The sequence below is a fragment of the Solanum stenotomum genome, chromosome 1 (assembly GCF_019186545.1).
Source record: "Solanum stenotomum isolate F172 chromosome 1, ASM1918654v1, whole genome shotgun sequence".
NCBI lineage: Eukaryota > Viridiplantae > Streptophyta > Magnoliopsida > Solanales > Solanaceae > Solanum > Solanum stenotomum.
In genome coordinates, this window is record NC_064282.1 from 24,186,279 (window position 1) to 24,200,537 (window position 14,259).

The window sequence follows — 14,259 nt, forward strand, 5'->3', positions numbered from 1 at the left end:
ATTCTCTTGGGAGGAGAACATAAGGTAGTGTTAAGTTCTAACATTGTGTTCTTACTTACATGTTACAATATTTGGAGATACAAAAATTGTTACTTTTGGGTTGATATTCTAAAATCGAAATTTATGTCCAATTGTAAATACTTGAATTTGCCAAATTACGATAAAATGTTATATAATATGTCATCCAAGGAGAAAAATTAAAATTAATGATATACAATCGTTTGTGGACATGTACCTCTTGCCCTTTTTGTCTCCTTTGTCTTTCCTCCATGCCATCAAAAGCACGAGCGCTTTTCCCCATATCAAGCCTTATGGCGCCTTCTCAAGGGGTCAGTTCCTCGAGACTTAGTGTATCCTTTGGACCTAGTCTCTACACGTTCATCTCTTATTGAACAACGTGGCATAAACACGTTTTCCCCTATACGAGTGTTCAATTTTATACATGACAGACCGAAGTTTGACACTTCGAACTTGAACTATGGACTATAATTTCAAGATGGCTAAAATTTTAATATTTTACAAATATAACTATGTTTTAAATTGTGGTCCTTCAAACGGCTATTTCTGCACTTTCCCTTTTTCAATCTAGTTGAAGTTTATTTTCATGAAATGATGCAGATTTTGGTGAATCCAACTTTGGGTTAACACTTATCAACAACCTATATATATTATAATTATCACAAGTCATAAATAGAATTTAAAAGAAGTTAACAAGCATTTTACGATTACTAGTAATAACAAAAAAAATAAAAAATAGCGCTACTGTGGAATGATTTTCAATTTTGCCAAAATGCGACGTCTCTATCCTCAAAAAATAATAATTAAACAATCCTTTTGAAATGTGTAGCAGAGTCAGTTACCTCCATATCCTATAGCTCGTCTCTTCCGGTGAGCCAAAACCCTAACCCTAACCTGAATTTTGATCCTAAATGGAACCGGCGAACGATGATGACCACCGAGCTAATGGCTCCGACCACAGCCATTTGGCTAAGAAACCTAAGCTATCCACCAGCTCGTCTTCTCTCATTACGGATTCCGAAATACGTGAAGAGTTCGCCCATCATCAGCCGGGGATAGCTCGTATCAATAACGGCAGCTTCGGTAGCTGTCCGGCGTCCATCATCGCAGCTCAGAAGCGTTGGCAGCTCCATTTTCTACAGCAACCCGATGACTTCTTCCTTAACCATCTTCAGAAGCGGATTCTTCATTCACGGACTATTATCAAGGATGTTATTAATGCGGAGCACGTGGATGAGGTGTCTCTTGTGGATAACGCTACTACTGCCGCTGCAATCGTTCTTCAACATGTTGGATGGGCTTTCGCGGAGGGACGGTTTAAGAAAGGAGATGCTGTAGTCATGCTCCATTGTGCGTTTCAGGCTGTTAAGAAATCGATTGAGGCTTATGTCACCCGGGCTGGTGGTTCTGTGATCGTTGTTCATTTGCCGTTTCCTCTTCGTTCGGAGGAAGAGATTGTTGCGGAGTTTCGGAAAGCGTTGGCTAAGGGGAAAGCGAACGGAAAGAAGGTTCGGTTGGCTATCATTGATCACATTACATCAATGCCGTGTGTTGTCATACCTGTGCGTGATTTGGTTAAGATTTGTAGGGAAGAAGGTGTTGAACGAGTGTTTGTCGATGCTGCCCATGCCATTGGCAGTGTTCCTGTCGATGTTAAAGAAATTGGAGCTGATTTTTATGTAAGCAACTTGCACAAGTGGTTTTTCTGTCCTCCATCGGTTGCCTTTTTGTATTGTCGGAAATCACCTGTATCACCTGATCTACACCATCCTGTGGTGTCTCATGAATATGGCAATGGACTAGCCATTGAAAGTGCATGGATAGGGACGAGAGACTACAGCTCTCAGCTAGTTATACCTGAGGTGTTAGAATTTATAAATAGGTTTGAGGGTGGGATTGAGGGAATTAGGTGGAGGAATCATAAGGCTGTGATTGAAATGGGACAAATGTTGGCCAGTGCTTGGGGAACATCGCTTGGCTGCCCCCCTGACATGTCTCCAGGTATGGCAATGGTTGGTTTGCCTGTTAACCTTAGGATTCTCAGCGATAAGGATGCTTTAAATTTGAGAAATCATTTGCGTGACCATTTTGGGGTGGAAGTCCCAATTCACTACGAGGAAATAAAGGAATTACAGGATGGTGATGGCTACGTGACAGGATATGCTCGGATTTCTCATCAGGTTTACAATAAGGTTGATGACTATATAAAGTTGAAGGATGCAATTCTTCAGCTTGTGCGAGACGGAGTTACTTGTAAGATGCTTCACTCAGAATAAGAGGTATCATTGTGCTTGTACAATTCTTTCTCCAACACATGATTGTTAATTAAGTGCACACTAGATATCTTACAAGTTTGTGTGCTGTACTTCATGTTTATTGTCATGTGCATAGTGTCATGTTTCTTTCTAATCACTTAAACAAGATGATGCTTCCAAGGATAGAGCAATGTACCATAAAAGAGAAGCTTCTTGTTCCTATATTTAAATTAGATATCTTATACATGAAGTGTTGTGATTTTACTGGAATAGTAAACGAACTAGACTGTTGTCTCCTTAGTTTTGCTCTGTTAAAGTCTCATGTCGGTGTTGAGTAATGAACTGTTGTCTCTTTTTTTTTATCTTACGCATCCAAAGGATAGCGGCTGCGGGTTACTTGTCATAAAAAAAATAAAAAATTGTGTACTAAGTGATCCCATTAAGAATCGGTAGTTCGTTTATGTCTCAACATTGAGGATGTTGGATTGGTATCGGCATTACTGGATGCTGAAATAAGTTACTTTAATTCTAAACAATCTTAATTGTACTAAATTCTTTTGATGAAAATGAAATGTACTAGATTCGTTGATTTTTGATATTTTTTTTTTGAGAAAGTTGATTTTTTGATATTTTTTAATTTCCTGTTGATTTGTAAGCTCATACTTCACTTCTCACTTTAAGCGATTTTGTCGCGTCTTTGCTTTGGATATTTAAAACACTGAAACTCCCTTCTATAAGAGGTAACCAAAAAATAGAAAATTTACAGAAAGACAGAAGTCTCTAGGGTAGTCACCCAATCTTTTATACAAATAAGAGCCTGATGGGTATATACCAAAAAGACATTAAAGATGGGAAGCTATGCTTTATGTGCACTAAAACAAGCTCTTCCCCTTCAAAGATCTTCCTTTTCTCTATCCTCATAATATCTATGTAAGTGCTAATAAAGCAACATCCACGATCTGCCTTTTCCCTTTTCCTCTAAAGGCTCAAGTGATAGTGCATACTTCCCTTTTTTTGTGAATGATCCTTTGTATCCGGAACCATCTTAAAAGCTTCCACCACAAGAGTGATGCTATATAGAAATGCAGTAAGAGATGATCCACGTCCACTCTCAAGTGTATACGTAGGGACATGTTATTTTCTCCTTGTATGGTATCAGTCAATCCTTACCTTATGAGCTTGAAGCTGATTTAGGATAAAAATTTACTTTTATCATTGTATTAGAATTGTACATTCATTTTTTTGATATACAGAGTCAAAAACACATTCATGTTATAGGTTTTATTCAACGTGGTCCCCCATGTCATATGTTCATGCTTCAGATGTTCAGCCCTAGGCATACGGGGATTCAAATGCCTTACACTAGTTGAGAGAATGATTGGTGTGTCCCTATATGATCTTTGACATTTCTCACATATTAACTAGCTTTTGAGATTGAGTTAGGCTCAATGTGTTTCCTCAAATAATCTGTTTGCATTAAATGCGTCCTTACTTCTTGGTGCATATACTGTAGTGCGGCACAGATGGGGCAAAACGACTAACTTACATTGCACCGAGTTTTAAGTGCTTCTCAAGATGACTTCTACTAAATTGCAGTAGAGGAGCAAAAGAGGATGATGATGAGATATTTTGACTTGTAAAGCATCAAAATATTTTAGATTGGACAATTTTTTTGATGAAAAGACGATGGTTTTCATTGTATACAAATAAAACAATTGTTTTCTAGATTATTATTGAACTCCTAATTTGAGATATACCCCAAGGTGTGCTCTTGACAAGAAGAATCCACTTAGTAGAGTTGGAGAGGGGCAAATCTCTGTCGGATCTAGCTTAACAAGTGGCAGCCCAATACAAGGTTTGTGGAGTCACGGGCCAAATTGGAGAAAAGGAGAACTTTGCGCCCAATTCGAATTTCAGAATCAGAATTAGTAAAAGCCTATCCAAACCAAACCCTGATTCGGTCAATGTTAATTCTTGACTTGGAAAACCAGATACTTTGGAAACTGGACCTACTAAGGGTTAAAAATTGAACCAACTGAATGGATACCCCAAGGTGTGCTCTTGACAAGGAGAATCCACTTAGTAGAATTGGAGAGGGGCAAATCTCTGTCGGATCCAGCTTAACTAGTGGCAGCCCAATACAAGGTTTGTGGAGTCAGGGGCCAAATTGGAGAAAAGGAGAACTTTGCGCCCAATTCGAATTTCAGAATCAGAATTAGTAAAAGCCTATCCAAACCAAACCCTGATTCGGTCAATGTTAATTCTTGAAACTGGAGAACCAGATACTTTGGAAACTGGACCTACTAAGGGTGAGAAGTTGAACCAACTGAATGGATATCCCTGAGATGTGAGGGTAGACTCTGAACCTATGGGGTGTGGGTATGGAGGCCAATCAGGAACCTATGGTCACAAATGGAAGGAAATATGTATATCAAGGTGGGCAATGGAAGCAAAACTAAATTTTGGAAAGATGGCTGGATAGATCAAACCTTTCTTGGAGAATTTTTTCAGATTTATTTCTAATTTGTGAGAACCCTGATGCTAAAGTAAGTGACTGTTGGACAGAACAGGGATGGTACATATCTTTTAGATGACTACTTAATGAATGGGAGGTGGAGAGGGTGGCAGCGCTACTGGGAAAACCAGCTGGAATGAATATAACGACAACAGCCACAAACAAGATCCTGTGGAAACAGAGTAAGGATGGAGTCGTTTCAGTCAACAATGCCTACAACAGAGGACTGGACTACAGGGGATGGCAGGGGCCCCAAAATATAATTCTGGTTATTGATAAAAAGAGCATGTCTAACACAAGAAGTTCTAAAGAAGAAAGGCAGCTGGTCTCTGGCTGTTTTTAGTGCAACTTGACAGTGGAAACAAATAACCATCTTTTCCTGCATTGGAACCTGTTTCTCAACATCACAAGCATGAACTGGACAATGCAAGAACACATCAGATCTGTTGAGCTGCTGGATTAGGAGGGGAGGCAGTAAGAGTCAAAAGAGATTGTGGAAGCTAATACTATCATGTGTATGGTGGTCAGTCTGGAGAGAGAAATGGAAGATGTTTTGAAGATAGGTCAAATTCCACCCACCAAGTTAAATGGAGTTGTAATTTGTAAAGTATCTTTACTTTGGTGTTAACAACTTTGTATAGACGATAAATCTGTAATTATCCCTTTTTGGAGGTAGCCAGCATATCCTTAATGCTGAGGAATACAACCTTACCAGTTCACAAAAAGAAGATGTGGGGTAGCCTGTGTCATGTAGGAAGCCAATTTAAGAAAAGAAAAGAGAAACAATGATCTCTCCTATGCATATCTAATATGACATAGGATTAAATGAATCAATCATATATCTGGCATTACAATTCATTGCTTTAACCCTTTCTCCCCCTAATATATGTTTTTCATTGCCAAAATTTCTCTTTTCGTCTGTTGGTCTACAGTAGATGATACAGAAAGCTAATGCCTTTGTATTCAAATGTCTTCTCTTTTTGGTCTTTGCAAACATCTGCACTTGGGTGGTTTTGTGTCCCCAAGAACGATTTACAAGTACATATATTGAGCTTGCCCAAGTAGGTTCTCTCTTGATACGTGTTCACACTATATTTTCATTAGATACAAGAAGAAAATACTTTGTGAACATAGGGTACTCATGCAAAACCCATATTGAGAAAAAAGACTTTCTGTAGTTCATGTAGGCGGGTATGGTAGTATGCTGTGAAGATCCATTTTCACATTTATTTTGAGTTGTATAACCTGCTTTTAGTTTATTGGATTTGGATATTTGATCTGTTTCTACATTGAAAGCTATGTAGGTAATTTTATTTATTCCTTTTTTGTTTTGTTTTGCAGGAATTTTTCAGATAGTTTATTGATAGGTTACTTCACCAGTTTGTATGGAGTTTGTACTCTGGAAAAACAAGTTGTAGAAGTTTTCTGGTTATCAAGAATAATCCTTGTAGAAGAAGCATTGTAAGCGGCTAATAAATACCTATTATCGTTCCAATTTGGAAGTAGAATTGTGATTATATTTCTGTGGTACTTCGAAGACTTTATTGCTTCTTTTTGGTACCTGGAATTCCTTGACTTTTTTTTCCCTCCTAAATAGTCACTATACATGGGGCCGTAAACTCCCTTCTTTTAGGTACAGCCTTGCTCCTTAGCTATAAACAATCTTCTAACCTTAATGAGCCCCTAACTAGCAATTCGTCTGCTACTTGTTGGCTGAAGATCTCTCCCCTCTTGTTCTACACATGTTCCTTTTTGTTATGTGATGTAAGATTTTAACCTCGTAAAAGCACCATGTAAGCTCTGGGAATATATAGAAGATTACAAGCATTACTCTCTCTTTAGTCATTTAGGGAATTGGGGAATTCCAGAGTGCTTGTATCATTGACATTTTCATGTTACTTCAGAAAATTAGTAGACAAATACACTTCATAGTAGTCTATTGATAGCTTCTTTTTTAATTTTTTTTTTCAAATATCCTATGTTTTTCATTCTATCCAAAGCACCCATGAACTACATGCTGGAAGAGTTTTTCTATATCCGTTTCTCTGCTATTCAGCTTCAACCAACCAATTTTCCACCCTTCTAGTCTAGATTGATGTTTAACTATCTGACATTAGCATGCATCTCAGATAATCAAGTAGAAGAGCGCAGACAGATTGTACGTTCGGTAGGAGAAAGCTAAACAGGTGTCGAGAATAAATATTTTCTCCACAGCGGGAAAATGAAGCATGCTAGATTAAATCTTTAAAGATGCATGAAGTGATTAGAGTTCTTGTTGTCCCTCCGGGGACAGCGAATGAAATTGGAATGATATAGAGAATCAAGTTCTTGTCGGAAATTTTCTTCTTCTTTCATTTTTTCCTGTTATTTTTTTGGCAGTAATCTTATTTACTGGTTTTTTACTGCTATGTTTATGTGCAATTTTGAAAATCTATTACTCTCACTATAGCTGTCAAAATGGGCTGACCCAAGTCAACCATAACGGGCTAGAGAGTTAAATGGGTTGGAACGGACTAATTATTTTAATTAAAGGGTCCGTAAAATAGCAGCCCAATCCAACCCTAGGATGGGTTGACCCTTCAACCAAAAAATGGACAACATTGCCCTCTTAGAAAGAGTACGAACGTTGATGTCTGATGAACACGACATTAATACATACATAAATTTATTCATGAATTACACATACTTCAGTGAATATTTACAAAACAAAAATATAATAGTCAAGATATAACATTCGTAAGATTCATCTGAACAAAAAACATTGCATAATCATTATTTTCATAAACAAGACAATAAAGGAGAAGTGAAAAATTAGGCATAGAAACAAAAGTAGAAGAGGTCAAAGATTCTTAGTTATAATGGAGGAAGGCGCTTGGGCTAATAAGAAATTTTAGTGGACTACTGGCCCTCAAATGTAAAAGATATGTAAAGAAGTTAGACTTCATTTTATATTGATATTTTAAAAATATTTATTGACAAAATCTTGACAAATAAAACACTACTTAAAATGTATATTGTAAATATTTTTAAAATTCACAGCCCACAGGCTGACCTCTAGGCCTGTGGGTTGGGCCTACAGTGCTAGCGGACCAAATGAGGTTGGGCTAAAAAGCATCGTTCCTAAATGGACTGAAAATATTAAGTCCAACCCCATTTAATTCAAGGATTGGGTTGGGCCTACCTGGCAGGCCAAACCTATTTTGACGGCTCTAACTCTCACAAAGGGATATACATCAAGGACCATATGAAAAGTCTAATCTGAAATGGTACAAAATTATGAAATAGAAACATAGATTGATTTTTTTTCACAACTTAGGTCTAGAGGATGTCCAAGTGTGAAGCTACGTGAGTGTAAGGGGTTCATTTGAACGCCCTTGGATGGTTTTACAAATTTTCTCTACTATTCTATATAATCAAAGGGCTTCAATGCATGTCTTCCACCAACCTATTATTATATACTAATATCGCCATACGTGTATTATAAGAGCTTACCACCTTTAAAGTAGTATAGAAGTATAGAAAATTGTGGCTAAACCTAGTCTAACTTAAAATAGTTGTCACTTTTTATGATTTTTAAATAATGTGTATGCTTTTATATAATTATGTATATAATTAAATAGTACATTTTATGAATATTAAAAAATCGTCTCAAAATTAATTAGTTCATATTTATTTTATTTCGTTAAGATTAAGAAGCTTGTTAATTAATCTTATTTAAATCCTATCCGAATTTAGTAAATTGGGTTATGTTCTTAATTAGAACTGACTATAATTAAAACTGATCTGGCCATGTCCTAATTTGAAATCTAACACCTTTTATTGTAAATCGTTTATTTTGTTAAACTTAACTTTCAGACAATTTGGGCCAAACCCAATAGACCCAAAAGAACTTTCTTAAGAAGGCCCACCAAAGCCCACTGTTGGAAACCTTTGAATTAGGGGTGTACAAAATCGAACCAAAAATTAAACCAAATCGCAGAGCGAGTCAAATCGAAAAAAAAATCCGAATAGTGGTTTGGCTTAACTTGGTTTGGTATTGAAAAAAAAATTCCGACTATATTTGGGTTGGTTTGGTTTTAACTAAAAAAATCAACCCGAGACCAAACTAACCCCACATTATATATATAATTTTAAAATTTTATTTTATACATAAAAATATTTACTTTGATATAATTTTTAAATACTTCTTATACTTTTTCATAGTTTTTAACTTTTAATATATTATTTCAAGTTTGAAACTTAGAATTCTGAATGGTCTAATAAAGATTATAGTTCACGGATGTTGGTAATTATATAATAAAGCTTAAATCAAAATCAAATTGATACTAATGCAAAATGAAAATCAATTCAACACTAAGAATGACAATAATATTGAATATTTGTTCTTTAATTTTACATTGGTAGACAATTAAAATACATAATCTAATTTTAATTTCCTTTAACATTTAGTCATGTAACTAATACTTATTAAACATATTTTAGTATGATTTAGTACTTTTAAATTATGATCATTTTCATTATGACTTGTTAATTTGCAATATTTGTTTTACGTGATTTCATTATTATTATTTTTGTTGAATATTTTAGTGTCATTAATCATATTATATTTTGTGTTATTTTTTTAGGAAACACCTTAGATAGTTGTATTTTGGTAGGACTAAAGAAATGCTTGAATTATAAGTAAATTATATGTTTGTATGAATACTTTATCGGAAAAACCTGAAACAACCCGAAAATTTGAAAAATTCAAAAAAATCCGAGGTTGAAAAAACTGAGTTTTATTGGTTTGGTTTGTAAATTTAAAAATCCGACACAAATAGTTTGGTTTGATATTAGAAAAACTTGAACTAGCCCGATCATGTACACTCCTACTTTGAATATACATCAGATCCTCTTTTAAGTTCCATAATAAGATGTCGTTAAAATTAAGAAGCTAGTTAACTGGTTAATATCAATTCATATTATTTAATAACTAGCCGAATCTATCCTAATTAAGTTCAAATCGGCTAAGTTTTTGTAATGCAATTGTAGCCGCTTCTTTACCAAGTCTTTCAACTTATATTAAAGGGCCATTTTTTGGCCAATATTTCCCTCAAACTTTTCAGCCCATTTTCCCTTCTTGCTTGCAAACTCAGCAGCCCATTCCTTTTCACCTAATCCAGTTCCTAAGCTAAACCATCTAGCCCACCAAATTACACCGACCCGGCCCAACCCATATCATTTTCAAAAGATCAGCAATATAATATTCCCAATGTTAACATCACAGCTGGCAATAACGTTCACAAGCTTCATCTTAGAAGCAGCCAAACGACGTCTTCAGCAATTCGAGCGGCAACAATCGATTTCAAACGGCAGTGGCGAGCGGCGTCAACAATTCCAATAGCAATTGGTTGGATTGGTATGAGAATCAAGCATATTCCTATGTCCTGGGAGGAATTTTTTATTTTTAAATTCGAAATGGTGGCGAGATAGATGAGGAGAGACTTTGCTATGCTTCTTGAATCCATTTTCGTATGCCACTGCTCGTATTCAGGTACTTTTTCCCATTTTCGTCTGACTTAAGGGTGGGGGTTTAGTTGATTGATCGAAAATTTGATATATCAGTCATGGTGGTTAGCTCTCTCCTGTTACTGCTTAGAATTAGTAATGAAACATATAATTTTGCTATGCTCCAAACCCTTATTCTTGTATATTGATGAATTTGGGTTCAACAATTTATATTTTCAAACTTTACCTTATCTGCAAACTGTTGGCAATTTCATAAAAACCTAATTTGAATCAGTGCAACACCTACACTTTAATAACAACTTATCGTCAATTGAAATCTTAAATTGTCATGCTCTTCACATAGAGAAAGATATTTGAATGGCATGACTAGTTATCCAAATATAGAATATATACATATCATTCCCATGTTCAAAGTGTCTTTATGTTGTTCCATGTTGATTTAACAGTAAATTCTCTATTGTGTCAACCATTCACCAAAGTCTGTCCATTTTATTATTACCTTCTAGAGTCAAGATTTGGTCCACAATATCTACAAGATCATTTTGTAACACCTCATACATACAAAGTAACTAGCTTAGTAATACAAGTCTCATGAGTTGTTTCATCAATTTTACATTATATATCAAGGAAATATCTAAAATTTTAGGCGTATGCGCCAAGTTGGAAAGGGGAGGACAAAACATGTAGCTCAGGGGGACAGGGGATTGCTGGACAAATCTCAACAGGGAGACGAAAAAACATGAGGTTGAGGAATAAAATACGTCCACGAGGGAATGCAACAATGACTGACATTTTGTTACTCCTCTTGTTTTGCCAGGATGTAGGTTTATGGTTGGAAGAAATAAAGCTTGGAAGCTATAGTCAAATTTTCTAAGAAAATGGTGTTAATGGAGAGTATTTGGAGGGGATGTCCTGTTTCTTTTAATTTTTTATCTATTATCACTATTTCATTATTTCATTTGAGTTTAATTTGTTCAAAATAGGATGATTAATCTAGAAACTATTCATAAGCATCTTTAAGTGTGTTCACTGTGATAGGTATTGTGGTTTGGCATTAAATGGTTATAATAACATTCGTTGATTTCAACTTTTGTCTCTTAAGCGATTTTATCTCTACTAGTGTACAATTAATGATCTTGGTTTAGTTCTCTCTTTAAATACCCTGTTTTTGTTCTAAATCAGTCCATTTTGGTCAAGCACTTGGTTTTCCCCTTTGAATTTTTTTAAATTGAATGAGTATGTTAGTATTGTTCACTGCATCAGTGATTCCATCATAGTGTCATAAATTATCCATTTCATTTGGAAGTTGAGCGAAAATTTATGTTTAGTTCAGTTATGAAAGTATTCGACCTAATTCTCCCTCCTTGTCGTCTTCACTGTTTAGGAGGGATTTGAACCATTGAAAAACACAGAAATTCTTCATCAAGAAATAAGGTCTTGGAAAAGAGCATTTCAAGTTTAAGAATTTTTAGAGGAAAGCGTCCTCTTCTTTTATTGTTTCCGAGCCATTGGTTCATCAGAGTTCGCGGTAGCTCATTTCCTAGTGGTGAGAAGTCTTCTCTAGAGCTCATCTTCTGGTGGTAAGAAATCTTCAAGCTCGTTTTTTCAGTTTGCTACACAAAAAGAGGTAAATCCCTTCTTTCTTCAGTATTTTGATTTACATTTACAGATATGTAGAAATTTGTTAAGAGTTTTGTTTCTTTATTAAATGCGTTTGTTCTTCCTTTTAAGTGTTATCGATGTAGGTTAAACATATATATTGCTTATGTTGCTACTTGCTAGTTGTTACGCTTCTCATGTGGATTTTTGCTTGAAATGTTGAAGATTTGAACCTCTTTGATCTCACTGTTGGTTGCTGCCCGATTGGAATGTCGTACTGATCTCCTCCCTCACTCATAATGATTTAGTTTCGGTCTCTCTTTGTTCCTTCTCCTAAATGTCTTAAGTGTCATCTTGTTTTATTTAGTTGAGAGTTGATACTTATATGCGTGGAATGATAAATGATTAAGAGGGTGCTTATGGTTATAAGTTTTAAGCTTTAAATGTGTTGTGTTGTTTCTTTTGTTGTTAGCTTTATAATTTTTTTTTTTTAAGTATTTGAGATGTATCCAGTTTATGATTAAGAGGGTGCTTGTGGTTATAAGTTTTAAGCTTTAAATGTGTTGTGTTGTTTCTTTTGTTGTTAGCTTTATAATTAATTTTTTTTAAGTATTTGAGATGTATCCAGTTTAAATTTTGTTTCATTACTGCCTATGATTGAAACCTTGCTGCTCCTGTATCTTTTTTTATAGTCTCTGTTTCCACTGAGGTTTGGTTCAAATTAGTCACTGATCACTTTTTTTTAAAAACAATTTGGACTAATGGTCCATTTATTGAATGCTCAAACATAAATTGTTCAAAAGCAGCCCTTGAAACCTAACAACAAGAGTCTAAATCAAGCCCAAAAGTGACTGGAATCAGTGTAATAATCAAAATAACAAAAACAAAGTCCTACATTGTAGGGTTTCCAAATTTGATCTTCTGCCATCTCTATCATTTTTCCTCTATTTCAGATGTTCCTTGTGTTCACCCCGAAATTGAGCTTCTTTCTCCTTTTGCTTTTGGTAATCAACTGTTTGCATCCTCTCTGTCAAGGATTAGAGTCGTGTGTTCCAGCTCCGAGGCTCTGTGTAAGTATTCTTTCACCCCTTCTTCTTTGTTCCTTTCTTCTTGTGGTTGATTCATCGTTATCTTTCAAATGTAAAGGCGGTTAGACATACCCAAGATTCTCCTAGGATTTTACTTCTTGGACATTCAGCTGGATGCAAGTTCATTGTCGCTAATCTGGTTCCCATATCCTCATTTTTCCTCTGGAATTTGTTTTTGTCTGCTTACCTAGCTTCGCTAGTTATTATTCTCACAACTATTTTTCCCTGAAAATGGCCACAAACTTATTTGTAATTGTAATAGTTGTGAAATGTTGTGTCCTTTAATGTGGTTTCCCCTCATGTTTGACTCTGATTGACTATAATCTTCCTTGTTTTAATTCTAATGGTAGGAATGCCTTTTTTATCCATGTTTAGTACTCTTCTTCCCATGTTAGATAATTGATTGAAGCTGTGAAACTGTTGTAATTCTACTTGACTGATAGCTGTATTTTTGTGATGTGATCTGCTAGTTGATATGCCTCTCTAAAAGTATGCTCAATTTGTACATTTAGCCGATTCATCATCTCTTTTATCTCCTCTATCTTCTCTGCTATATCTCCCATGGCACTTTCCATGTTTATTAGCTTTTAAACTTAATGAGCCAGTTTCCAGCTGAATATTAGAAAATCCATAGTTCCATATGGCCATAGTGTAATACCCTATATTAAAATAAGGGCATAATTGTCATTTAACTCTCTTTTTTTTTTTAAAAAAAAGAGGATCAGAAATTTTAAAAAAAAAATGAGGATCAGAAATTTAAAAAAAAAAAAGGGCTGAAAGCCCTAACAGAAGCAGCAGCAACGCTGCAACTTCAGGGATCAAAAGGAAAGAAAAAGGGGACTCTTCTTGTTCTAGTGAGCGAACGAACGAAGGAGAAACATAAATTTAAATTGAAAGCCTTAGCTCTCAAACTAAAGAGAGAGGTGGAAGAAGAAGAAGAACGAGAAGAAGGTAAGTTTCTTAACTTAGTTTAAAGGTTGAATTTGTATCTTCCATGACTATAAGATTGGGAATTGGGAAGTTGAGAAACATGGGTTTAGAAGAAAAAGAGGAAATTTATTTCATTCTTATGAACCAAGTGAATATAGTCAATGATTTGAACTATAAACTTTGGTATTGGGCTTATATGCAATAAGAGTAATTGGGCAGTAAGGTTAGGTTGATCTTTTTACAGCGAGAATCGACCAAGAAGAGACTAATGTGTGTGATTAAAGCACTAATTAAGTGATTGGGCAGATTTCGAATCAGTCATGAAACATCTAGGGCTGGGTTTTTT

General features: G+C 35.3%; 1 protein-coding gene and 1 long non-coding RNA gene across 4 annotated transcripts in view; both read left to right on the forward strand.

Moving 5' to 3' along the window:
- Positions 1 to 796: 796 nt before the first annotated feature.
- On the forward strand, positions 797 to 6,305 carry LOC125873337 (L-cysteine desulfhydrase). 2 transcript variants are annotated; one of them, XM_049554252.1, is made up of 2 exons: positions 797 to 2,297; positions 6,130 to 6,305. In XM_049554252.1, the coding sequence occupies exon 1, from the start codon at positions 930 to 932 to the stop codon at positions 2,292 to 2,294; it is 1,365 nt and encodes a 454-aa protein (XP_049410209.1). In that variant the 5' UTR covers positions 797 to 929; the 3' UTR covers positions 2,295 to 2,297; positions 6,130 to 6,305. The 2 variants fall into 2 exon arrangements, with proteins under 2 accessions (XP_049410209.1, XP_049410217.1); XM_049554260.1 differs by lacking the exon at positions 6,130 to 6,305 and adding an exon at positions 3,787 to 3,808.
- A 5,392-nt stretch (positions 6,306 to 11,697) lies between these two features.
- Positions 11,698 to 14,259, forward strand: part of LOC125842749 (uncharacterized) — an 18,256-nt gene continuing 15,694 nt past the window's right edge. The window contains exons 1-2 of one of the 2 annotated variants that reach the window (XR_007443944.1): positions 11,698 to 11,923; positions 12,849 to 12,965. This is a non-coding gene — a long non-coding RNA (uncharacterized LOC125842749). The remainder of the gene's footprint in view (positions 11,924 to 12,848; positions 12,966 to 14,259) is intronic. The other variant, XR_007443945.1, reaches the window with a different exon arrangement.